Source organism: Sparus aurata, chromosome 1 (assembly GCF_900880675.1).
Source record: "Sparus aurata chromosome 1, fSpaAur1.1, whole genome shotgun sequence".
NCBI lineage: Eukaryota > Metazoa > Chordata > Actinopteri > Spariformes > Sparidae > Sparus > Sparus aurata.
This window is the reverse complement of record NC_044187.1, coordinates 29,784,363-29,810,453: the sequence shown is the minus strand read 5'-3', so window position 1 is coordinate 29,810,453 and position 26,091 is coordinate 29,784,363. Positions and strand designations below refer to the sequence as shown.

The window sequence follows — 26,091 nt, the reverse complement described above, 5'->3', positions numbered from 1 at the left end:
CTGTAAAGATTTAAAAAAAAAAGAAAAGAAAAAGGGAATATGCTCTGTGATACGCGACAGGAAATGACTTGTTTGATTGAGAAAAATAGAGATACTCTTCTGAATCTTCTGACTGTGGCAAAATTTACAGCAATATTGATTTGTTTTTGCCGTCTCCAGAGGAATGTGGGTTGGCTCGGTGCATGAGAGGGAAAATGAAGGATTCAGAAATATTTATTTTGCGTGTCCTGCCTCTAAGTCGAGCAGATTCCGCCCAAATGAACCACGCTCAGATTTCAGTGCGTGGTGTCGGCTGACGTCGCAAACTGTTGGCCCACGCACGGGCACCTCCCAGACGACGAAATCACCCCCAAAACCTTTGCTGCAGCGATGCCTGTCTCAGCGAGATCAGTGGGCGTTAAGGATGTCAGAGAGAAGGAGGAATATCAAAGTACCAACTTGGCTGCTGTTTAAATACCCCACAGTGGTTGATAATGATTTCTGGAGTCCGGGAGGGAAAAAAAAAAAAGTGCTGAGTGGCACAGAGCTGGCAGAAGCTAAAGGACAAATTCCTCAAGGTGAAATATCCGCCTGAGTATGCAATAAGAGCCTGAAATTACAGGAGAAAACAGAAACAGGCTAAACAAAGCGGAGTAAATCCAGCACTTACAGGGAGGATTTCATAGGTGATCACGCAGTAATGTCCACAGTTATGTTAGATTATGTGCTGCCGTTCCTGAATGATGAGTCGTTTATGCCCATCGATTGTTCGGATGGATATTTTTCTCTCCACGCTCCTTTTTTTGTAAAAAAAAATCTGCAAAGACACACGTATGCAGGTCAGAGTGCTGTCATCTGCAGATCTGCAGCAGCTCTTTCAAGAAAGATAACCCCCGATGATGTAATGGTGATGTCATCGGGGTTACCTCAGCAGTGGTGTCGGAGAAAAATGATGGCAGTAAAGTCTGCGTTACCAACTGGAGTTGTAAAAACACGGATATTCAGGAGACAGAGCTGGTCTTTACAAAGAGACAAATATCAGGTTGCTTTCTGGGAATTGGGTGACGTTTTGTTTGACTGGTCCGCCTGCCGAGAGTTCACACGATATTTGTAAAATTTCAGTAGCTCATCAGCTGAGACTTGACAATTCAACTGTTTCTCTCCGCCTGTAGGTGTCCAACCAATTAACTATAGACTGTATGTGGCGATTCATCAACAAACCTATGTATGTCGGAATAATTTTGTTGGACTTGTACGACTCATTCAACTCATGCTACACAGATGTTCAACAGAAAACCATTACAGTAAAGGTGCACTGTGTAGTTTTTTCCCCCCTTTGTTTCCATGAGTGAACAAACAAACTTTTGTCTTTTAAACTGTGCGTTAATTGCTTCTTTTTTCGCTGACTTCATTTCTGATCCAAACGTTAGCTACTGTTGCTCTCTGTTGGCAGAGCGGAGAGAGGCACTGAATGTGTGTTAAGTCTCCTCCTCTGCAATGTCGCGGAAAAATCTGACCTGAGTCCTTTGTCAAAAAATCCCCAGTCCAGCACCGTTAAACAACAAAACTAATCGTCCACCGAACTGTATAGGCAACCCATACGATCTACTCACAGATGGTCGATAAAAAATGTGATTAGTACATGTCACATACCTTAATTACCTGTTCTCTGCGGCTCTTGTTACAAAACGCAGAAGTAGCCCTTTAAGTTATAAACACGGCCACTGTAGCCTCAGAGGCAACAGCGTCGTAGCAGACAGTCTCGCAGTCAACATGCTGTCTCTTGCCATGTTGCAATCTATGGATTGCAGCGGATTATTATAAAGACACACATAAACGTTGATTCGGATCGTCGCTCTTGCTTCTATTTTCGCTCTCTCTGCGCACTCTGTAGCTCTATAAGAGATTTCAATCTCGATGCAACCTGAAACCCGTATGATGTCTGCAAAAGGCCACGGCACATTAATGCCTCGCAAATCCTTAATTGGAAAATGTTGTGAGTGCACGGGGCACTCACTGGCCCTCGAGTCTGGTGGTTTGCCAACTGTGGCATAACTGTTGTGAACTTAGCTCGGTAGGGAAATGCACGCAGCGAATAGTCTTTAACCAGGTTCATAAAGGCTTCATTAAGCCTGTGTGTGAGAGAAATATGAGTGTGTGCGTGTTGCTGCAGAGTCATGGTGGTATATCAGGGCTAGTTGTCTGTCAGGACGGCTGTATCTCTATCACGGACGTGTCTCCGCGGGGCCTCCGCTGATTTGACAAGGACACTAACTTAAAGTGTCACAACATGATATTTACAGCTATATCAGGGTGTACAATAAGCGCTCAGCCTCAGGTTGAAGCTTTTTGGAATTTATTAAAAAATGTTACATTTTACTGAAAATAGCTGAAAATATTAAAATAGAAAAAGACTACATTGTAGAAGTTAAAGGAAGGAATAGATTTATGGGGTAGGAGAAGTGAATATTTGTGGCCGTGGCCGTGTGTGTCATCCACTGACCCATCCTTACTGCCATGTCCTTTTTTGGACGAAGAGGGAATTTAATTCCTGTGACGATGTAGTACACTCCACTCACTTGGATTATCCTCTAAGCCCTTTGCGCAGTATTATTTTTTTATGTACTTGCATGTGTGTGTCTGTGTGTGTGTGTGTGTGTGTGCGTGCGTGATTTGGATGGATGTGCCTCGGCGTCCCATGCAGGGTCACTGTAGCAGTGTAGGTCTTCATTTGGACAAATGAGTGTCTCACGTTCACGTGCCGCTCGACACTACAGAACCTCGGGGGCCATTTCGGTTCCTGACAAAATCCAAACAGAAAGCAGCACAACACTCTGCGACCTCTGCCACCTTTTAACACAATCAGCTTTTTACATCTTTTAGGAGACTTATCACACGTATTCTGTTGTGTTTACAGCAACCCCAAATTGACAAAAAGCCCTCCTAGTCTGCTTTGTAGAATGAGAGAGATGTGTAATTTTTATTTGTCAGAAGAGGCCTGCATAAAAATGACCCTTTCAAATAAAAGGTGATCCCCAAAAAGCATTTAGAGAATTCAGGGAGCGCTAAAGTGCTAAAATTAGAGCTAAAGTAAATGCACGTCACTGTGGGATGCCTGCATAACAATGAATATTGTCTTGCCCGGAGCCTGTAAAGTCACTTGAGTCCCAGCTGTTTCACCGGTCAGTACAAATAAACAATGAAACCTTCAGTTCAGATGTGACCCAGATCAAATACGTCCGGCTTTCCATGTGCTGCGTTCCCTCTTAGGGGAAGATAATCAGCCATGAAACACTGTAGTCTCCTGACCCAGACTGGATGGGTGACTGTTGGCTAAGCCCATAGGATCTCTGCACTGCAGAGGTTCTTTTTCAAACGGCCGAGAGACTTAATCATGTTTTCTGCTTTCGCGATCACAAGTTCTGCATATTAGTGTAAGCTGCTCAGATGATCGGGAGGAGGAAAAGAGGCCGCATGGGGAAAAAGAGACCCTTTCTGTGTGTAGGAGAACCTCTGCCCCTGTGGCGAAAAACACACACACACACACACACACACACACACACACACACACACACACACACACACACACAAACGCACACACACACAGTGTAAGACAATCACAATGCCCCGGCCCCCCATAGTGCCCCAGGCTTCCGGTCGTGCATGGCACATACACAGTTCACAATGATAACAACATGTTTACCTGAAAATACTTAGAAGCACTTGATGTCACACAGAAGTAAAGAAAAAACAGGCTCTTCATTTATTGTTCGCAGCCACTGCCATGTGAGATGACAACTGTTGCTCACAGATTTTAGCAGCTGTACTAGATAGGTGTCTGGATATCACTAACTTGTATGTTGAAATCTCTGTCTCTGGCTGAGTTGTTTTAAAATGAAAACCATATCAAAAATCTTCAGAAGAAGACGAAGAAAAATCGACATTCATCACAACATCATACAATCTACAACTTGTTCTCTGCATGTAACACATCCACATTATAGATATGCAATTGATGGTGCTAAGAATTTATGATGCTAAAAGACAGTGGTTCAAGATATTGAGACATAAAGACAGCATCTGCAGGAGTTAAAGGCAAGAATATGTAAGAATTCCAGTTGAAAACATTTGAAAAAACTCTCAACAGAATTTGAAGGAGCTTCGATGTTTTGACATCCATATATTGTGTTACAGAGACATCTATTTAAGTTGGCGTGCTAACTAGCTACCACTGGCATATTCCGGTCCAAAGCTCCCGAGCTAGCGGCTTAAAGACCAGCAACTCCCAGTTCAGACTGCTAGCTTCTCTGCTAACTGAGCTAACTAGCTAAAAGCAGATACAATTGGCAGCATTATCCAGTACTCTGGCTGTCCCCTATTTAGTATGAATTCAACAGGTTGAATTCAACTTACTTATTGCAACTTTATCTAATGATCCAAAAAGAAGCCATCGCCATAAAGGAAAATTGTTGCTGTTGTATTGCTAGGTAGTGCTACTTATGTGTAGTATTATAAGGAAAAATGTAGGGTCAAGCTATTATTTTGTTCTGGCATAATCCCTATTTTAAAGCTTAGCTCTTTGTAGCAAAATACTTGGACAGGAAACAGATAAATACATGCAATATTGTTCAGGACAGAGCTGCTAATGTTAGCCTTTAAACTCTGATCCAGAACTGTGGGGGAAGGGTACAGTGGATCACCCATTCATGAACACGTGTTTTTGTGACGTAGCCTGGAACCAACCAAAAATGATCTAATGCTAGCTGATGATGTGCGTATTAATGTCTAACTCTGTTCGGTGTCTTTTGATTTAACGAGATCAGACCAACGCGATTCTCCGTTCTTCAGCATAAAATATCCGATGGAATTAGCAGAGATCTTCTGACTGTCTAATCGATTCTATTAATGTGTGTAATCGCAGCATCAGTTCAGACGATCCAGCTCCTCTGGCTGATGTGTAGGAGTGCTGCTGCCCGTCAGTGCAACAGGAAATCATCACTGAGGCTTTGGCCGCAGATAATGTTCTCCCTCTCCACCACTGTCACTGAGAGCCAGGCTATCTCCCTCCCTCCTCTCCCTCTTTCTGTCTCCCCCTCTCTCCTTCCATCCTAATTGGCTGCCAGTGTGAACAAGCAGCTGTCGGACGGAGGGGAAACTCTGATTACAAAGCCCTCTCTCTGGAGGAAGTTGGAGGATGTAGCGTTTGCCAGGCTGAGCTGAGCAAAGAGGGTTGCGGAAGTATTTGAGTGGATTACTGGCTGTTTTCTTCCCCTCCTTCTTTTCTCTTTCTTTCGTTCGTTCATTCTTTCTTTCTTTCTTCCTCCTGCGGGTGGCTCTGACTGGTGTCCCGTCCACCTCTTCCCGCGACCGTATGCCAAGGAGACGGACGGAAAGCATCCCCTTGACAAATTGTGGAGTCTCGCAGCCTAAGCGGCGTGAAGAAACTCAACTGTTTGTCACAGCTGCTTGGCATGAAAGGATTTGGAGGGAGCATTAGGCCGCTGTAACTCACATGGATTAGTATTATTATCACCAGATAGCCTCTTCTGTACAGCTACCATCCCAGCGTCACCTTTCACTACGAGTAAAACACGCTGAATGGCGTGGCGTTGTGAAGATTGACACTGACTCAGACGGGTGTCGCAGCCATTATGTGCCGCCTCGTTTTTAGCTTTTGCATCCATCCTGCATGATTATTAAGAGAATGCCTGATTTAATGAAACTCCTCACTGCATTTTAACCGCTGGCTTGCACCAAGTCACAACGACAAGCAGCTTGTCACAGAGCACGAACATTAACTAGTCATTGAAGTGCGGATGCCAAGTGAGGGTTAAGGTGGGTCGAAGAAGACTCGCACAGTGAGAGTAAACTAGGCAGGTAGAAGGGAAACATGACAGGAAAGAGGAAAGGATGATGGCAAGTGAGACTAAAACAGAGGGAGAGAAATAAAGGGATGACGTGAGGAGGTAAAGAAGAAACAAGTGAAGTTGACAGTAAGGGATGAGTGAGGGGAGGAGCTCTAGCAGTAGGACTTACTGTTACTACCGTGCTGCTGTTACATAAGATGAAACAAATGGACTCTTTATGATAGCGTGAGGTTACTGGATTCAAGAAAAAGTCAAGTACATCGTGAACCTGTGCCACAAAGCTATTATAAAATAGTCATTGAATCATTTTTGAGTCTTTGTGCAGCTTTAATTATCTTCAAATATGTGATCTGGGACACTTCTAGCCACCTTGTAAAGGGCACCAGAATACATGAAATTACATTTTCGAGGGGAGAACCCCCAAACCTCTGTTGAAATTGACCTACTCACATTTAAAATGCTTCCTCCGCCCATGCGGACACATAATCCCGTCTTTCAGTTTTCCATAGATAAGAGTAGTATTTGTCGTTTTGAAGTTGAGTCATTGTTCCCAGCTTGATGTAGTTAATCATTTGAAAATAGCAAAGGAATGAGAGCCGGGGTGAAACGGTTCAGAGATAGTTCTCTAGTTCAGAGACGTGCGATTCTCAAGGTGGATGTCTGTTTCACAGCCCCGCGACGGGGTAAAATGTTACTTTTAAAAGCCATCATGGCATTTGAATTTGTAATCACACCTGAGACCAATTATCCCAAACACCCTTGCCTATAGGCCATTAGAGCAGCCATTAACCGAGGAGTGCATGATTAGGCATTTTGTTTATCTACCTCTCGTGCATATCATTGTCATTTTTAATCAAGCCGCCGTCAGCTTTAAACGCTTGCTTCTCCTGGATGGAGGGAAGAGGCGCGGATTGCATCTTTGCCTTTCAGATACTCAAACAATGCACATTGTTTTGTGGGTCCTTGCAGCCGTACATTTAGCTAAACACTCGTGAACGCAGCAATGTCAAAGGGAAACGGAGTGTGAAATGTCTCCAGCAAGAGGACAAAAATATTTTTGGCAAGCTAAATTATAAATTAGAGAGAGGCAGGAGAATGATTATGTACCGCAAATATAGCCAGGATGAATGTTTACAATACGAGTGTGTGCATGTGCGGCATTTCGGTACTTCGATGTACGCCGGCGCTATTGTTGTCCGTTGAAAGAAAAGGTGAAAACAGATAATTCAGTGTTTATTTATGAGCATGTCGGGAGGTTAGCCGCCGTCGGATGTTCCCAAACATTCCTCCCCACCAGTGGCTCCTAAGTAGCCGTGTGAGTTATGAAGCGAGCTGCCTGGCATGTACTCGCGTCGCTCCGGCTCAAACCCCAGAGGTATGTGACAAATGTTCCACAGTAGCCCCAGTCATCCGGTAGACACGCGAACCCAGTGGAACGGAGAACAGTCTTTGTCCTCTTACGTCGCGCCAGTGGGGAGCGGCCCACTGAGCTGAGAGGAAATTAGCTTGCTAGGCCAGGTAATTAACTGGAAGTTGAGTGGCTGCCACGTATGAGGGCAGGACTGGGCCTGGGGGAACCTCTGTCAGTCCCAAAGTCACCAGCAGTAACCACATTTAGCTGTGTTGCATTTACTTCAGCTGGAGATGTGTGTCACGCTGAGAGCTGGCAGTGTGAGGGGGGATCAGGTGATCAGGTGGGAGTGAAGGGAGGAGGGAGGTGAGCTGAGCCAGACAGATGCAGAAGAGAGCATCGTTAAAGTGTGGCAGGATTATTGAGCTGTTTGTTTGGCAAGTTATATCTTCCGGGCGCCTCTTCATCGCTGTACGACTCAAAGCAAGTCGAAGTGTACATTTTGGGATAATGGTAGAATGGTGGAACGCGGTGGAGGAGTGGAGCAGGTCGAGAACAGTCAAGAGTGAAAGAGAGGTGCAATGAATGTGTCCTTAAAGATATTATATGTCATTTGTGCATGAAAAGTCTGAAATCGATTAGACCTTTGTTATACTTTCATTTACTTGTTTTCTCACATAATCCCAAATGTTTCCACCAGTTTTCATACACCAAGTTGACCTGTTGCTATTGACCTCTGGGAGAGAGTCAGAGAGTGAGGAAGGAAGTTGGGGATAATGGCTTAACGTAACCTGAATCACAATTTAAGAGATTACCTCATCTGTGAACATGTCTGTCATTCTAATCAGCAATGGCTGTTTAACAATGAAAACAACAACTACCATGATCCCATACTACTTATGTCTTTTGTTTTGTCTTGACAGAAGGACCCCTAGCAGCAGAAATGACGTACTGTGCCTTTAACTGTCATCCATTCAACCCTTATTAATAATGGGCGGCCCAATGACAGCAGTTAGTCTCTTTTTCCTGGTTGCCCTGTGTAAACTATTACTTTGGTAAAAGTGAAAGTCACCCATTAAAACTGTACCTGAGTAAAGGTCCGAATGTTCTTCACATTTAATTATTGTATCATTATATTATTTAGCATTTTTTCGATCATTGGCACCAGTATTGCTGTGCTGCTAAAATGTAAAAATGTGCTTCTTTGGCTCTGATAGAGTACGGACTGCACAGTAAAGAGTCACTACAGTTACCAATTAAATGCAGAGGGGTAAAAAGTACAACGTTTGCCTTTGGAATTTATAAAGTGAAAGTATAAAGTAGCAAAAACTCAAAATACTCCAGGAAAGTACAAGTACCTCAAGATTGTCCTTAAGTACAGTACTGAGTCATCGTACTTACAGTCAAACACTGCCTGTGTATGTAGGACAGAAATGACAAGAATGAATGCAAATGCAAAAATACAGTAAAAACATGTACAGTATATTTAGTGTTTCTACAGTATAAACAAATCACACCAAACACTCACGCTGCTCCAGGCCAGCTAAAAGGGTCTTAAATTGGGTCAAATGGATCAGCGTGTCCGGCCCTTCAGGTGTCTGTGCTCGGTTCCACTTCTGTGCAACATAAAAGGTTAAAGCTAATTTCCTAATCTTGGCATGCGTACAGTAGTTTTAAAGGACTTCATAATCTTGGGATCTAATACAGTGTTTACTTGATCTATGAGCCTCTTATACACAAAGAAAACCAGAAAAATCTGTTTGATGGATCACAAGACACTGTGAAGTGATCTTGTTTTGTTAGGAAAAATCCTCAAAACAAGCCCACTAGCAATCAGATCACCACTCTTTTTATACATTTCCATCAGTGTCATAGATAGAAATATACATGGAGCAATTGGGCAAATACAAATTGATTGAGAATCACAATTTGATATCTTTAAGATCCTGTAATTCAAATAAATGGTGGGAACATTTATGAGGGGAGTCAGTGTGAGGGGCATCTTCACTGATGAAGACTTCGATGACAAAGTCAGTTTTTAAAAAAATCCATCACTGAACACTTTTCCGTCTTAGTATCATTAAATGTGGTACTCGCTGCTGCACTCCCTGTGGCGCACAATGTGCCAAACGCAGCACAAGCACAGTCCTGTCAAGTGTGAATGTAAGGCACAGAAAGGCATCTCTGTAACAGACGGACGGAAGACAGCAATGTTATAGATTATATGTCTGAAAAGGGATTAAAGTTAGCCAACATCAGCCACCAGACGCTATTCGCCGTTAAGAATACATCATGGCGGTGTTCGTGTTTCTGAATTCAACATTTAATCTGTGTGTGAGAGAGAGAATGTGTTATTCCCTCCTCAAAAAGTGGCATCATCTTGCTTCGGTGCTCGGTTAGCTTTGGTCTGTGGTGCCTGTCAGTTGTACATTTGTCTCGCTGATCAAGCAGCAGCGGTGACCTGCTTTGCTGCTGCCATCGCTGTGATGGTTTTTAGAGCCCCACCATCTGTTAAAACAGGGATAGAAAAGTGAGATAACACATCGTGACGGTAACATGTCAGAACCGCTGCAGCTGACAACATTATTATCCCTCCCTTACACAACACCCGGGATGTAGTTATCCATTTCCTGGGGCATAAATTTATCTCCGGCCCATATTGTGCATTATGTGCATCAGATGTAATGTCTTTCCTGATGAGGATGACAGCGAGGCACGTGTGTGCAGCTCCCATTACCGTGGACGGATGGGCTGATCCGACCAACCTGAAATGATTGGCACCGCACCCATTATATTTATATCATTATCTCTTACCCGTTCTTTTGGTGATGTCTTTTGGTCTGCGAGATTTCCTCTCAGAGATATTGAAATCAATTTCATTACCCCCCACCGCTCCAGACTGACTGGCTCATTTCCTCTTCTGTTACAGCCAAAAAAAGAGGTACATTTAATTATCTCTTTCATCTGGCTTTGCGAGAGCTTTGGCTGCAGGTAAAACATGTAATTGAGACAATTCTTGGGTCGCTCTGAATTAAAGAATAGGTCATTTTCTGTGCTGGTATGTTTTATATTTTTTTAAATAGTTTCTCTAAATGTAGGCTGATGGGGTTCTTTTTCCAAATTTATAATGATTAAACTTAAAGGGGACACATTATGCGAATGTTCAGGTTGCCCCCCCGCTGAATACAAAGTCTGCTCTGATCGGTCAACTCACACACGCCTGAGCCAGCCCGCTCACCATGTCTCCGGTTGGCTGTGTCTTGTTTTCAGCCACCAGTTAGCTCGACCTCGACTGCTGATATAGGCCAAATGATGCAAATGTCTGACACGGTGGCATAGTGTGATGTCACAAAGTCACGGAACTGAAGGCAGGACTACTCAAGAGGCGTTTCAGGCCCTTCAGGAGCAGTGATTTCTGTGGAAAAGGGCAGACTTTGGTCATTTTAACTTTCAAGACCTTTTTACATGCAATAGCTCTCCATTAAAGGGACGATATGTGAGCATTTTATATGAAAAAGTCAGTCTCCTAATAGATAAGTCTTCTATAGATGACACTTTTGACATTATGATGTGACATGTTGCAGAAGTATCTATTGAAGTTAGCGTGCTAACTAGTTAGCCCTGACCTGTCCTGATCCAAAGCTCCTGTGCCAGTGGTGAAAACACTGACACTCACCTGGGCCGAGCTCCAAGTCTGCACTGCTAGCTGCACGGCTAACAGAGCTAACTGGCCAAGAGAAGCTACAGTTAGCAGCCGTTAGCTGTTACTCTGGTGACATGCCGCCCCCTATTTGTTTTGAATTTGAGGTGGCCAGTTCTTTCATATTGCACCATTAGTACTGTACTTTTATTCTTGTGATGCCGTCTTTTTATCCCATGTGGCAGACAGATCTTACTCTACTCTTATTCAGTGTAACTGCTAAGTGTGAAGCGTGCAGTTTTTTAATAGCAGCAAAATGTAAATTCATGTCCACAGCTCGATGTAACCCCGACGCCTCCGTACACCAGCGTCAGTGTCAGCTCATCCTTCAGGCCACGTGTGATGAAACGTTCCCTCTATCCTGTATCTCATCGCGTTGTTCTGAAGCAAACGGCCTCTGCGTGTTTTCTTCTTTTTTTCATATCTGATGCAACACATCGCTTTATTTCTATCTCAACACAGAGGGCATATTAACATGACACAGCTACAAAAGGATTAGTTGATTTCGTTGGGGAGGGGAGAGAAAGTGTAAACAAGCCTCAGCCTCAGGACGTGGGTCATCGAGGTCCGAAAGGCTCGTGGGAGCTGGGAAGACGCAAAGTCATTAAATGCAGACACGAGGCAGCAAAGAGTTTCTGGGCTGCTTGAGGTCCCACATCATTTAAAGATGGAGAAATTAGCAATACCGCGACTCATCCCCACTCGTCTGAGCTACACACACACACACACACACACACAATGTTCTACACGCTGCTGTGTGCCCGGCCTGTTACATTATTCAACAGCATCGAGGAGTGATGGCTGGCGACATGCTAAAATAGGACAACAACAGTTTATCTTGCAAAAGTCTGCTTAAATATTTAATTTACCTTTGAGAGTCATAGCAGAATGCATACCACACCCATGTGACTGGGGGGCCCTTGTACGGCTGCGGAGGGATGATGATGTGGGGGCTTGAAGATGGAGGACGGAACCAACAGAAGAAGAGTCAAGGGCCGATGTTGTGACAGCTCTCGCTTCTATAAATCTTTGTGACAGTATTCTCTTTATTTTTATTTTTATTTTTTTCTCCCCCTGCTCTGTTCTGATCTCTCTCCAGTTGATTTCAGGACAAAGGTTTTTTTTTTTTTTTTTTAGCACCCATCCGTGAAGCTAAACGAGCATGTGTTTGATCACTACGAAGCATAAAAACCCCGGTAAATTTCAAAATGTGACGCATGAGGTTACGCGGTTGCACGTTGAGTGCATGCTCCTTTTTGATTGCGATGTGTGAACGTCCGCGCGAGAATGCAAAGGCAGAATAACTGTACACACACACACACACAGCACTCGTAGGCTTGATCAGCCTACAGGGCACCAATTATCCAGCTCTACTTCAGTGAGTTTCATGCTCTCGTCTCTCCACAGTCTCCCTTCAGCCTCACAGTGAGCCGAACTGCAGCAACCACGGCTTCAAGTTATTTGCTGTTTCTACCTGCTGCCACTTCATTACAGTTGTTTCGCGGTAGGCAGAAGACACTTACAGCCAATTACAGCAGCACGACAGATTTTGCTCCCTTTTTACATTTTTTTTTTTACCCCCTGACGTATTCTAATGTGACAAGAAAATGTGAGCTTAAATAATAAAGATATCGTTAAAGCGACGTTAAGATGGATTGCTGTGGCTGTAAACCCATTTTATCAGCCTAAAATACAGATAAAATACATGTGATGAAGGAGACACAAGTCTGAAAAACACATTTTCTCCTAAAAGCAGCAAGTGATTTAGGGAACTACTGTTTTATAGGAAACTAAATGGGCAAAAAGGAAATATACAAACTCTAATGATGATGAGTCCACCTGTTTCTTGCAAGGAATAGCTTCGCTCTTAGATGTTTATCCATCTTCTTGCCAAGAATGAGACTGATAACACTTTCATGTCTCTGCATTAACTCTGGCAATAGAGCCCGGAGTCAGTTAGCTTGTGATCACACAAAGAGCTTGTGGCGGGTGGTGAAAAATCTGAGTCGAGACGTTGCTGTTTAGTTGGAGTTCCAGACATCATGGCATGCTCATTTGGGTGCACGTTTTTGAGATGTGCCCTCATGTTGTTAGCGGTGGAATGGTAAGCTAACTGTAGCTTACACAGCTTGCGTACAACTTTATCTCGTGGCGTCACATTTTTGCTGTATACTGAGCAAAATCTGAGTATTTCCAAACGGGGCTTTTTGGGTTGCTTGGACTCCAAACCACTCTCTCTGCTGCCAAGTTGGGCTCTGAATTTTCTGCCATTACGATTTTCTCTCTGCCATTTGCATCTGCCACGGTTTTTGTTGCGTCTCAAATTCAACAGTGAGTGACGCTTGCAAGTGCAACACCTGTCCATGACCTGTCATGCAGTGCACCCACTCGCAAAGCAGCCGCTGATGTGTTTTTTTCCACAGTTGAATATTAATTTTCACAATTGAATATCGGTTTTTTAAAAATATTCATTATATATTCAAATTTAGAATATTCGTTAACAGCCCCAGCTCCCAGTGAAAAAAGGTTAGTCTGGAGCCCTAGGCACCATTACTACTCGGTTAGGTTTAGGCAACAAAACTCACGTAACATAAGTTACTTATGTCGTGTATTGCAAGTTGCGTCACTTACGTATGCTAACTTACTTAAGCTGCATAATAAAGTTACAAGTTACTCTTGGTCACAAATGGGACACAAATTCCAGTCTTTGTAGAGATAGTCCAGGGAATGATCCATCCAACGACTCCGACCCCCTTCTGCTTTTTAGACTACCAGACACAGGCGGGATGCATTGACAAGTCACACTGGAGCAGAAACGACAGCGTGAAACCTAGAAGCATAGGGCCTCTGACCAGGCTGCCTAGTTTGATGCTTTGGGTGAGAGAACGGGCTGCAACAACACGACTAGAGCAGGATATGTGTCATACAACTGCCTTCTCTGGTGTTACAGATGTTCAAAAGTGTTTTTTCTCCTTTCTCATAATACCTCTGCTTTAAGCATCGTAGCCATTGTATTATTGAGTTTGAAAAGGTCGGCAAATGACACCTGGAAATGTTTTTATTTTTCATACAGATTCCCCCTTAGTGTAATTCTATTGATTGAGAAGGAAAAGGTCTCTCCGACACTGACAGCGACTACGTACATGACTGACAACTAGCGAGTCGATCACTGTGTCGGCGCTGCAGTGGATGACCAAAGAGATGAGACTCCTCCCGACCTGAAGGGGTATCGACTTGGAGCCCGGGTCTCCTGTGAGACTGTAGCTACTGACCAAACACTGACTTGACTCCATAAATATCCTGCACTTTGTTTCCACTGGCTGTATGTGCACTGGCCACACATAATCTCGACATTTTGCATGCAGAACTTGCCCCTTGTGCTCCGGAGTTGCACATAAAAGCACTGACTGCAGCTGCCCGAGGGACAGCGAGACAAGCAGCTCTCCTGCCAAGCAGCCTCACGGACCGACCGACTGACTGACAGACCGACCGACTGACTGTCTGTCTCTCTGCTTGTCTGACTGACTGCTAGCTAAACGGAAGGTCACTGATCCACCGTGCATCTCCATGGGCTCTCCTGCCCAGCCGGCCTGAATAATTTATGTGGCGGATTTTTAGGAGATCTGAGGGAACGGCCATGTGAAATTACCTTGCATTGATCCTGTAAGTCGAGAGAAGGAGGGAGAGGGAGGGGAGGACGGATCAAAGAGGACTGAGAGACGAGGAGCCCCGAGGAGAGAGGCTTCATGTGTTCACTGGCTTGACGCAGACATCAATAACAACTTGATTACTGGTTTTGACACTGCTCATTCAGGATTTATTTTATTTTTTTTCATCTTCCCAGAGCTGCTTTATTGTTACTGCCCGCCCTCCGAAATCATTTATTCAGACTTATTTCACCAATTTTCATTAAAACAAAAGAGATCTCAAACAGCACTTTCTTGAACTGTGCGTTTATGAGTTGCATGGAGTTAATAATTGGTGTCTGGCTGCCGAGGGAAAAAAAAGGGTGATTTATTCACTGTGGGAGCAGAGCCTCCCCAGCCAATCTCACAGATCTCTTTGTGGGGAAATTTAGAGGCTTTCACTCGAGCCCTGGCGTACAGGGGTGGAATTTAAGGGAGCTTTGGCCCCACATTGTTCTGGAGTAATCACATTATCTATATACTCTTGCTCTGACCCACAAGGATCCCTCCTCCCTCTACACATCTCTCACATCCCGTTAAATCCAATTTTGGTTTTAATGCCCTGCCCGTAACTAAATCAACAAACACCATCCGAGTGTGCTGTATGTTTTCTCACTTCATAACTGTCCTTGAAAAGGTCGCGGATGCTGGCCCGGGCTCAGAAAGAGCCGAGTTTGAAGGTTGGCTTTAAAATGGATTCTCTGGGTTTTGGCACATGCCCGCTGTGCGTTAACAGGACTGCTCCATCACAAGACAGCAGTTTGTAATCTTGTGACCTGTGCGTGAGACAGCAAATCCATTTACACTAATTGTTCTGGTGCTTGACCGGGTGAAGCCTGAGTCCGAAGACCCAGAACTAAGTTAGCTTGATGCGTTGAACAAGTAACCGTATTGTTTCCGCTGGCTGGCTGCTTCACATCTGTCACGCAGTGTCCTCGAACAGATACCTGTGGGCATCACGGTTTTTGTATCTTGCGATCGACCGAGCGGCCAGACTGAAAATAACGCATTGAGACAAAAATATCAAGTGTGTGAAAGTGATCTAGACATCCCAGACGAGCTAATGAGCTGGGGAGCAGAAGGGCGCCAACCTCCGTACAGCAGGGCGATGACAAGGCCCCCGCCGACATGTGTTTGTTATGAGGCATAATCTGGAACACATCTGGAATGAATCTGGTGAGCTTAATATTCGTTCTGCCCCAATACAACATTCACATGCGCATTCGAAACCTGCTGGGATGTCATTGCTAGTCCACTCTACACTGTGTTCATATCGATCCATCAGAGCATGTTCAGACGGCTTTCAGATGAACCATCTAAATAGCCATCAGCTGCACTTCCTGTAGACTTTCTGTGCATTTGCGCTGGGAGGCTCTCGAAGCACCACTGCGAGGGGTCAGAAGGACGGAGACAGCCAACAGCGTCAGCGGGCTACTCTGTTGATGGTCCCGCTCGGCGCTTCATTTGTATTAATTAGTCATTCCTGGAGCACAGAGAGGGGGCTGCTCAGGCGGGTCAGGGGGAGGGAGAGAGTCAAAAAGCCGCAGTTGGCTGGGTGCGGAGCAAAAATTAAAACTGTCAACATAAAAGGAGCACTATTTATCTGCATTTATTAAAGTCAAAGCATACACAGTAATCACTGTGAATCAGCAGGGAGAGGCCCGCACGCTGCACGCTGCACGCTGCACGCTGCACGCTCTCGTTTCACCATTTTTAAGTGAGAGGCAAAAGTTTTGCTTGGATGTGCACAGGACACATTAAAAACACATCACATCACACTCAAAAACAGGATGCATTAAAACACAGTAACATAGAAACATGATAGGAGCTGCATAAAAAAAGGGCTGCAGGTACTCTATGTGTTGGACTGAGTCAGAAAGAAAGGAGATGCTGTGTGATAGAGGTAGCAGACAAACAAACCGAGATACCGGGACATGGTGGCTCTCTGTCTGCTTCCAGGTGGACTCCTGTGTGGTTTGTTTGCGGCGTTCAAGGAGGCGGACCTACCACAAGAGTTTTTGCTAATAGACATGTGATTTTGGCGCAAAATACGAAGCTATTTTATTAATAACTCTATCTGCTGGCTGTGAACTGTTCATGACATGATCTAATTATTGATCTGCAGCTTATAAGCTATGTATTTCATGGAAGTAAAGTAGCCCTGCTTGTCTTCACGGATACTTTCAGTCAAAAGCTCTTAAAGGGACAGTGTGTAATATATCAAGTATTTAGCGCCATCTAGCTATGAGGTTCTACATTGCGACACTCCTTTGCTCACCCCTCCGGTTCTGGAGACGTTCCGGAAGCTACGGTGGCCCTGACAGACAAGAAACTCATTTTCAAAATATGGACTCTTTCCCAACAACGTCGAGTATTTCTACTGATTCAAGTAATGAGGTAAAGATGTAGTTAGTTATTAAGGCTATAAAACTAGAGGTTATAACTAAAAAGCTCCCTCTCAGTTCCGCAGTCAAGCTGGCTCTGAGCGAAAACGCGTTAGCCTTACTACGTAGTACCACGTAGTGCTTTGTGTCCCTCTCGGCAGTCCATAGTTTTTTTTAAAACCGGAAAGAAATGGTGGCCTCCATAGAGCTTGCCTGTTCTATGTATATTCAGATAGGTAATTCTTCGCTCAGGAGGATAAGTCAGATTGTTGGCAGAGGTAATTGTACACCAATGAGGACTTACTTATGAACGAAGACGTTGATTTGAGTTAATAAATGACTTAAATCGTTACACACTGTCCCTTTAAAGCTGCTTTTAACCAACACAGTGTAGGATAGGTTGTCAGTTCACTCAGTTTGAGTCCATCAAAAACATGTGTACCAGCGATCCCTCAGTGACACGAACCTGATTCTTAACACATGATTCTTAACATGCAGTAGATGTGCAAGGGTTAGAATCAATTATTTCTGACCTCTCTGTGACACACCAGTATATGTGTTTGATTTCATGATGATGCAGGATGACAACCACCAGAACTGTCCGAACAGCAAGTTACCTGTCAGTCCGTATGACTTCATGTTCCCTCTTCACGGTTCGTTTGTAAGAAGTCGATGTGAACAGGAACCAGACCAGAAATAAAATGCAAAAATTGTATCATTCTTTTTCCTAAATGAACCGAACTGCAGGTGTGAAAACATCCTTAATCTGGACCAACCAGACACGGCTCTGAGCTCAGACCGAGCGTGTGTTTGTTATGAAATTCATCTGGAGCACATCTGGAACTGATCACACTGTATGGCGGGTACTCGGCCCACTATTTATTTTGAATTAATACGACCTGCATGAATTCAGACCTGCGTCTGAAGTCGTCTCACTCATTGTTTTAGATTTCGATAAGTACTGGTTTTATTTCTAGCGTCAACTCAGAACCACATGGGACACTGCTCGGATGTCACCGATGGACCACTCTGTATTGATCCGTCTGAGCATGTCCAGGCAAAGTCCTGCATTCGGATGGACCACCTGAACATCCATCAGCTCCACTTCCCCCGGACTTTTCTGCGTCTTTGTTTGTGTTGGTGCGTACGAAGGAAGTGAGACGCGACCGTATATTTACCTCCCTGCAACCGGTCTATGAGCCCCGCTTTAGCCGTGAAATCAATTCCATTCCACACACGCTGACCTCCAAATAAAAATACCCTCCGGCCCACCGCTGCATCCCCCGACTCTTTAAAGGGGTTTTTCATATCCTCGCCTTCTTGCCCCCCTCCCCCCCTTATGAAGATAAACAGAGTGAGGGAAGGGGCAGCGAACGTGGTGAAGGTGGCTACTGGGATCTTTTGCAGAACTCGGCGGTCACAACAGCGTTATGAATCTTTAATGCGAGATGTTAGCGCGCCAAGGAGAGGAAATGTGCTGAAAACATGATTATGGGCTCATGGGGAGGAGACGGTTGGCGGAGAGAGAAAGAGAGAGAGAGTGAGATCTCCAGCAGGGGAGCACGGATAAAAGAATTGTTTTGAAGGGCAAAGGAGGTACAGAGGGATAACAGTTTTTTTTTTGTTTTTTTTAAAAGAGCTCAGACCGCTTCAGGCAAATAATTTTTTCCCCGCTTCTTAACAGAACCAAGTTGTGACCAGATGTGTTCACAGAGCCGGAGAGTATGATGAGAAATATTGTGTGACCTGTACCTTTAAAACTGCTTCAGATTAACGCCCTTTTTTTCCGGCAGCGTCACTTCTCCTGCCAAACAAAATAGGAGCGGTACAGGAGCGTTTGGTCAAGGATGTCAAGATAGAGTCAAGAGGCCGCCTTGTGTTAGAGTATAGTCATTTTGAGTGTGAGTGGGTGTGTGTGTGTGTGTGTGTGTGTGTGTGTGTTACACTTCAGGTGGACAGCTGTTTCAATCTGTCACTCCTGACGCAAAATAAATCAGTCTCACTATCTGCCCCCACTTCGATAAACTCTGAGATTAAGGGCTGGATAAATCAGTCTGCCTCGTAGGTGTGCATGTGTGTGCGCATTATGATTCACAGGAAGCGAACATGTGAAGGTTGCAGCCACTCCGCTCGCTGTCACTTGCATCGTTGCAGCAGAGATTGAAACAGACGAGTGGCGGGATGGTGGTGGAAACAGTTGCTGCTCCGTACGGCAAAATCTGAAGTGGTGGCCATCCTGATGCTCCTTAACGAGTCCGTGTCTAGCTCATCTACTTGCCATCTACATTGTTTCTTTTGTCTTGCCATGCTTTGACTTTATAGCAGGAAAGATATAAGATAGTTAAATGAGATGTAACATACTGTACAAATTCACACAATTGTGCTAGAGTTAGATGAGAATAGGGATGTTGGTGTCTGTGCGTGAAGGATGAAGCGAGAGGCTGGAGGCAATCATTAGCTTAGCTTAGCATAGAGGCTGGAAGTAAGGGGAAACACCCAGACTGATTCTGTCTAAATCAACCAACTATCAGCCAACATCCGTTGTTTGTATTCAATATGGATGAAGCTGGCATTTAATAACGTTTGAAATGTAAGTGACCATTCATGGTTATCTCTCTGCTCAGCTCTGATCTGTAAAGATGGAAACCACAACACCTGGGTGTACATCCCGACTTCCACCCCTTTTCTGGCACGGTGCAATGATATGCATTTCATTTTCTTTTTGAATTTCTCTTAAGCAGCGCTCTTAAAATTCAGTTGGTGTTGCGTTTTAGAGAGAGCCTATGAAAAAGTACCCGTCATAACATTGTCACTGGCCTCCATGTCAGTACCAGATCTGTGTTGGCTGCGCGACGCACATGTACAACTCTCAGCAGAGATTAGAAGGAAACGTGATGTCTCGCTATCTCTAACTTGACGTGTCTAATTCGGAATGTTTTGAAAAACAAGTTTTAACATCATGTGGTTGCAAGTCTGATGAGTTATACGGTCTGCTGTTTTCTACTCGTCCCTGGTTTCCCGGTGCATTTGTGTTGTCTACCCTGACGCGCCAGGAAACGGAAAGGCATCTCGTCTACTGGAAATGGGAAACAAGTGCATGGCCTATTTTTCGGTGTTTTGCCTGTGTTTGAAGAACCTGCATATATATAGTAACAACAAACTAAAAATGCAAAAACTTAAATTTGTGGTTTTGTAACATACGCCCTGTTGCTATTTATTGGTGAGCAGCCGCTTGCAATGACTTTTCCACGTCTTGTCATCTTCAGTCAGGGTTGCCAGACAAGCTGCACCGAATTCAATAGCTTGAAGAGAGCCAGGCTAGCTGTTTCCCCCCGCTTCCAGTCTTTCTGCTAAGCTACGCTAATCACCTCCTGGCTATAGCCCCGTACTTCACACAGACATGACAGTGGTATCCATCTTCTCATCTAATTCTCTGTGATAAAGCATGTAGCTCCAAAGAGTCAAAGTATGATATATGGTTATGTCAGGTTGTGGAGACAAAGATATGGTCGCTGATAGCCCAAACACTCCCACCTTTTGCGCACGTTTCTGCTGATAACAAACAAACTGGTGCCCCTCCGTCACCATGTTTTATTAATGAGTCACTTTCCCTTGTTTTGGCAGTCCGAACAGACAGACGTCAGCTCGAAGTCATGCGATTAATGAGGTGCTCTTCTCTTGTCACAACAACACATTTAAAACTCACGTCCTCCTGTGTCTCTCTCCCCCGTCTGTCTTTGTCACAGCTTTGATATCAGCCGGCTGCTGCACCAACAACTGTAGAAATGTCAAGCTATGGGACAGGTAAGCACCCCTCTCCACCTTGTTTCTTTTTTCATGAGCCTCTTTTCTGTTAATTAGAGTCTTTGACAGAAGAGGAGCAGCCGATGAAGGTCATTGTGCATTCTTACCACAAGGGCCCATAATCCCGTAATTAGCCGCCATTATTCTATTTTGCCATACAGTGGGATTCGTTTAGCGGCGCCATCGGAAGCCTATTTACGTGAAGAAGTCGTCTCGGAGGGTGTTTGTGATTTATATAAAAGAACAACTAAGTCACACAAGCGCAGTTTCTCTCACTTGTATTCTGCCTTGATCCTGTGTCATCGCGGGGGTCGGTCCTTGAGTTAGTCCAGTGTTCCGGCCTCAGATGAGTAATGTGTTTGCGTGCTCGGTCTGGCCCAGGTGTAATCACAGTGGGTTTACAGTGGGACTACAGAGCTAGAGGTGACCCTACGCTGTCCCCGTGCGTATCCTACATCTTCAATCAGGCCCCAGTGGGAGGGCGAGATGGCTGTGTTAATATTTAATGACTGCAAGACAAGACACACCTCCCCCCTCGAGGACTGTCACGGCAACTCCCTCGTGCAAAAACTCACACACCGTCTCGCGGTCGTTCCCACACACGGTGACTTTTTCTACCTGTGGATGAACACGTCTGTCGCCATTCCTTTCACTCAGGTCCTTTGACCTCGTCTTTGCTTCTGTGCGTGTGCCCCGGTGACTCAGGTGAGGCGACGAAGAAGAAGGTGTTCTTTATGCAAGTAGACGATTCGTGAGCTCAGAGAGAAAGCAACAAGGATGCGCAAACAATGGCGACAGAAGTCAGGTCCCCTGGCTCTGCGCTGTGGAAACAGACGCAGGCTGGAACAAAAGGATCTGTCACCGATAAGCAACACAAAAGCCCGCAGTGATGAACATCTTACTCGCCCAAACTCTTTGTCTCTTTTATTTGCTTCAAGGGATTCCTTCAGCGAATCTATCTATCTATCTATCTATCTATCTATCTATCTATCTATCTATCTATCTATCTATCTATCTATCTATCTGTCTATCTATCTATCTATCTGTCTGTCTGCATGATGAGTTCTAAATACTGGCAGTTAAATGCCATGTAGATGGTTAATGGGTTCAGCTACGAGCCGAGAACATCTCTCAGTTGTCAGACCTTGAAAAATCCCCCTGGCTGGTGCATGTGGACCCGAATCCATTTATTAACAACTTGTTAACATTTACTACTGCAGACAAATGACTACTGTAAGAACAATGGATGCCAGGATACAATTTTGGAAGTTTTTCTGCACTTTCATATTTGTGCGTGTCACAGGCTACACATCATATTGACATTTCAGCAAAAGGCGTCAAATCACATTAACATTACACTTTCGTGAACTGAATTCCATTTGGTGGAGTAGAAGCAGTAATGGTGGAGTGACAGGTAAGAAAGCTCTCAAGCCAGTGACCACAGTTCAGGACTGTGGTTCAACAAGCCGCAAGACAATATCCGGACGTGTTTGTGGCGACAGTGACCGGATACTTTTAACCAGACCTCATGGCATCTCCAGCCATGTTTTTTTTAGCAACCTAAGCGGGTATTTTAAGTCAAAACACAATATTTTCCGAGTTTCAACTACAAGTTTCAACATATTCATGGTTTGTAGAAATGTACATCGCCCGCATTTGCTCTGGGGACTGGGCAGAGGAATACTAAACACCTTAAAGGTGCTAGATGTAAGAATTTTAGATGAAAACATTCAAAAATGTACTAAAATTATCAACTTAATGTGGAAAAACAACATTTTTGACTTCATGACGTCTACGTGTTGTGGTGCAGAGATATCTACCGTGGTTAGCATGCTAACCAGCTAGCCCCGTCCCATCCTGGTCCAAAGCTCCTGTGCTAGAGCTCCCAGTTTGAACTGCTAACTGCACAGCCAACTGAGCTATCTAGCTAACGGCAGTATAGTTAGCAGCAGTTAGAGACTATTCAATTTATATGCTGCCTGAGTATGAATTCGACAAGATGCCAGTTCTTACAAGCTGCACATTTAAAGGTTCAGTGTTTGTGTTGGCGTGAGAGTCATCCGCTTCAGTTTCAGGCGCCTTGTTTCGTGCTTGCTGGCTCTCACACTGTCACACCGCCATGACTTACCAGGGCATTTGAATAGAGCGGAGACATTGTTAATGTTATTAGTTACACCTGTGCTTTTCCCACCACGACCAAGTGAAAATGACTGCGGTGAAACAGAGAATTAGGTTGGAATTTTATCTGTTTGTATTGCTAATGGTTGAGTATTCATCACCGTGAAATTGAGTAATGCTTTCTGGGAAATGCTTTGCCGTGCAAAATGTTTGTGGTGCCGTTCTGTGCCGGCAGTTATTCAGCAAAATAACTGTGGTCTGGACTTCCTATTAAAACAGAAGAGTAATCCTGACTTCACACAGCTGAACGAAGCAGAGAGACACGGCTCATATAAAAAAGGTTCATTTAATATCGCCATTACATATTACTTCTCATGAAATACATGTGTACAAGATTCTTCACCATGCTATGAAATCATGTTGCTACAAACACGTTCTAGCCACGTTTTTTTATATATTTCTGCAGCGACAAACCAGCTGTTTTGTTTTTGTTCAAGGTGGAGGCTGGTGCTTTGACTCACCAACATGTATAGCACATGGACCAATGATGAAGTCAACGTAAAGCTCGCAAGAATTATGTGTAAAACTGTTAGGTTTTCATCTGGCAGCAGACTAATTTGCCTGATCTTCATGGTTCCTTACATCACAGTGGAACAACAATGGATGAACAATGGATGTACCTTTCATTTACCTGAAAAGTAGTTGCTGGGACTAAAAATTGGGTGGCGACCTTCACACAGGGAAACGATTACCTCTAACCATTAAGTTGTATGAGTTAAAATGTTTTAACAAGTTAGTTTTAGTCTATTTTACTTGGTCATTTTGAGGTAATTGGTTTCCTCAAATCTTTTTGTTTTACATTGTACTTTGGGTTAAAACTTTCCTTAAAACTGTACATTAAAAGTGTTGATAACATTTTTAAAAAATCTCCTTACATCCGTTTTGTACTAATACTACTTAAAAATGCTAAATTCTGAGGGTTAGATTAAAGCCCCACCAGTGTTTGCTATCACTGATGTACAGTGAAAGGACTGATCTAACATGGAGCATCTTGGGAGATGCAGTTTGACTGAATTGCCGACTATTTGCAGAATGGATGGTTTATTAAAACGATTGAATCAAGTCTGAACAAGTGGGGCGAATTCAAAATTTGAATGATTCCACTCTGCAGTGGAGGGAACGTGTAGCTGTGCTAATGCTAATGCTAACAGTAATGGTAGGTGACAAAGAATAACAGAGGGAAAGTAATTATCTTAAAAATACTAAAGGTAGACTTTTTTCTTTTGGATTGAAACTAGACTAGAACTAGTAAAAAACAAATAACTGCTAAAACTTGTACATATTTACATGTCAAAAGACAAGAGCTTTATGTGAGAATAAAACATTTTTTTAAGAATCAGAAATCAATGTATGAATGACAACATGTCAAGTCAGATGAGGGGTGATTCTGTAGACGAGCTGTGTTTGTGAATGCAGATGTTAAACAATCTTAAGGCTGCCAGCGAAAAGAACACTGCTGACACTTCAGACCAAACATACATACAGGCATTAGGTGTCACAGATGCTTTCCTGTGTGAGGGATAAATAATGCCCCTAAAAGAGTTATGCTGTAATAATAAAAACTTTTTCTCTTCTTCTTTTGTTCCTGTCCAGCTTTGATGCCTCCTCTTGACCCCAGCTTTCCCAGCTAGGCTCCTCGAACAGAGGGGGGGTCGCAGTGGTACAGCCCTCCTGCGTCTCTGGCCTTGACAGACACAAGGGCCCGTCCACGGCTCCGGATGGTCCGTAGTCCATGGCCTCATCCGCGTCCACAGCCCTGAAACAGCCTGCCTCCATGTTTTCATTTCTACATATCGAGAGTTTTAGGGAAGGGATTTTTTTTTTTTTTTTTGGGGGGGGGGGGGGGGCGGAATGCTATAGGACGGTTGATAAAACGTGTGAAGACTGCCACCGCTAAATGGACTAGAGTGGATATCTCTCCCTGCCAACTGTGACACGGCTACCTCCCGGGAGGACACCCAGAGGAGGGGAGGGATGCCGGGGATGGGCGAGAGAAGACGAGGGGAGAGGACTCTGCACTGTTTGTGCCGCTGCCCCTCTGTTTACAAATGCAGATCGCTGGTGGAGAAGCACATGACGTAAACTTTCTACACCCCGCTGCTCTGGATTACTCTCCCACACTTTCCCTCTCTCCCCATTTTTCCCTCGCTGTTTTCCCAACTCTCTCCCCCCTTCGTCCCCTCCATCTTCAAAGTGTGTAACGAGACCGGTGTAATTTAATGTTCTGTCTCTCAGTCTCCGGATCCAGCCACTCTTCGACTTTTTCAGCCATTTCAACTGAATCTTAAAAACGAAACAAAAACATATTTGTCAAAGATGTTCTAGCAAAGGAAAAAAAAAAACAACCTCTTTCTGTGTCTTAAACCAACATGGTCACCATTACTAGCTGCTGACAGATGTTCTAGTTCTATAAGATGCAACGTTCAGGTGTAACCTTTCTTTTTTGTATTATCTTCTTTGCTCCCTTAAAGCGCCTATATTGAAGCTGGGGATAAGATTATACGTTTCTCCATGTTGTTTTTTACAAGGAAGTAAAGTCCAAGTAAAAAGTAGATTATTGGATTAGTTTTCTATATATCTATATATATAAATATAATATGATTATTATTTTTGACTTACTGGTATTAGAAGTATTATATGAAGATGCATATGATATATATATATATATCAAATAATAAACAGACTTCTTTATGTAAAAGTGCATCCCTTGTTCAGGTTTTATTTCAGTGTGCTGAGATGACTCAGAGGTGAGTGTGGGCAGACCTTTGACCCTGCAGTCAAAGGTCACATTGAACACATTGTAAAGCTGATCAGGAGGTTAGGAAAAAATCCATGAGTCACAAACAACGGCAGCCAAGAAGAAGGATCAGATTGTTAGTTCTCCTTGTTTGTGGAATAAACCAATTCTGGAAAGTGTGATTAAAGAAATCAGACACAAGCAAAAACACATCCCGATCACAGCATGTTACCACATCTCATCCTGCCAGGTCGGAGACAATGGGGCCAAAGTGGAAAGAATTTCCTGTGAAGTCACTGGAACTGAAAGAGCCAGCCCTCCTTCCTCTGCTCCCATCACCGTCCCTCACGTCCTGACCAGCGCACCATCCACCTCACTATTAAGGATTTCCGACACCATTGTGTC

General features: G+C 44.1%; 1 protein-coding gene across 2 annotated transcripts in view; it reads left to right on the top strand.

Moving 5' to 3' along the window:
• The window catches only part of ccdc85al (coiled-coil domain containing 85A, like), a 29,035-nt gene extending 3,693 nt beyond the window's left edge, over nucleotides 1-25,342 (top strand). The window contains exons 3-4 of one of the 2 annotated variants that reach the window (XM_030413267.1): nucleotides 20,714-20,771; nucleotides 24,543-25,342. In XM_030413267.1, the coding sequence (XP_030269127.1) occupies nucleotides 20,714-20,771; nucleotides 24,543-24,561 (77 nt within the window). In that variant the 3' untranslated portion in view covers nucleotides 24,562-25,342. The remainder of the gene's footprint in view (nucleotides 1-20,713; nucleotides 20,772-24,542) is intronic. The other variant, XM_030414059.1, reaches the window with a different exon arrangement.
• The last annotated feature ends 749 nt before the right edge of the window (nucleotides 25,343-26,091 follow it).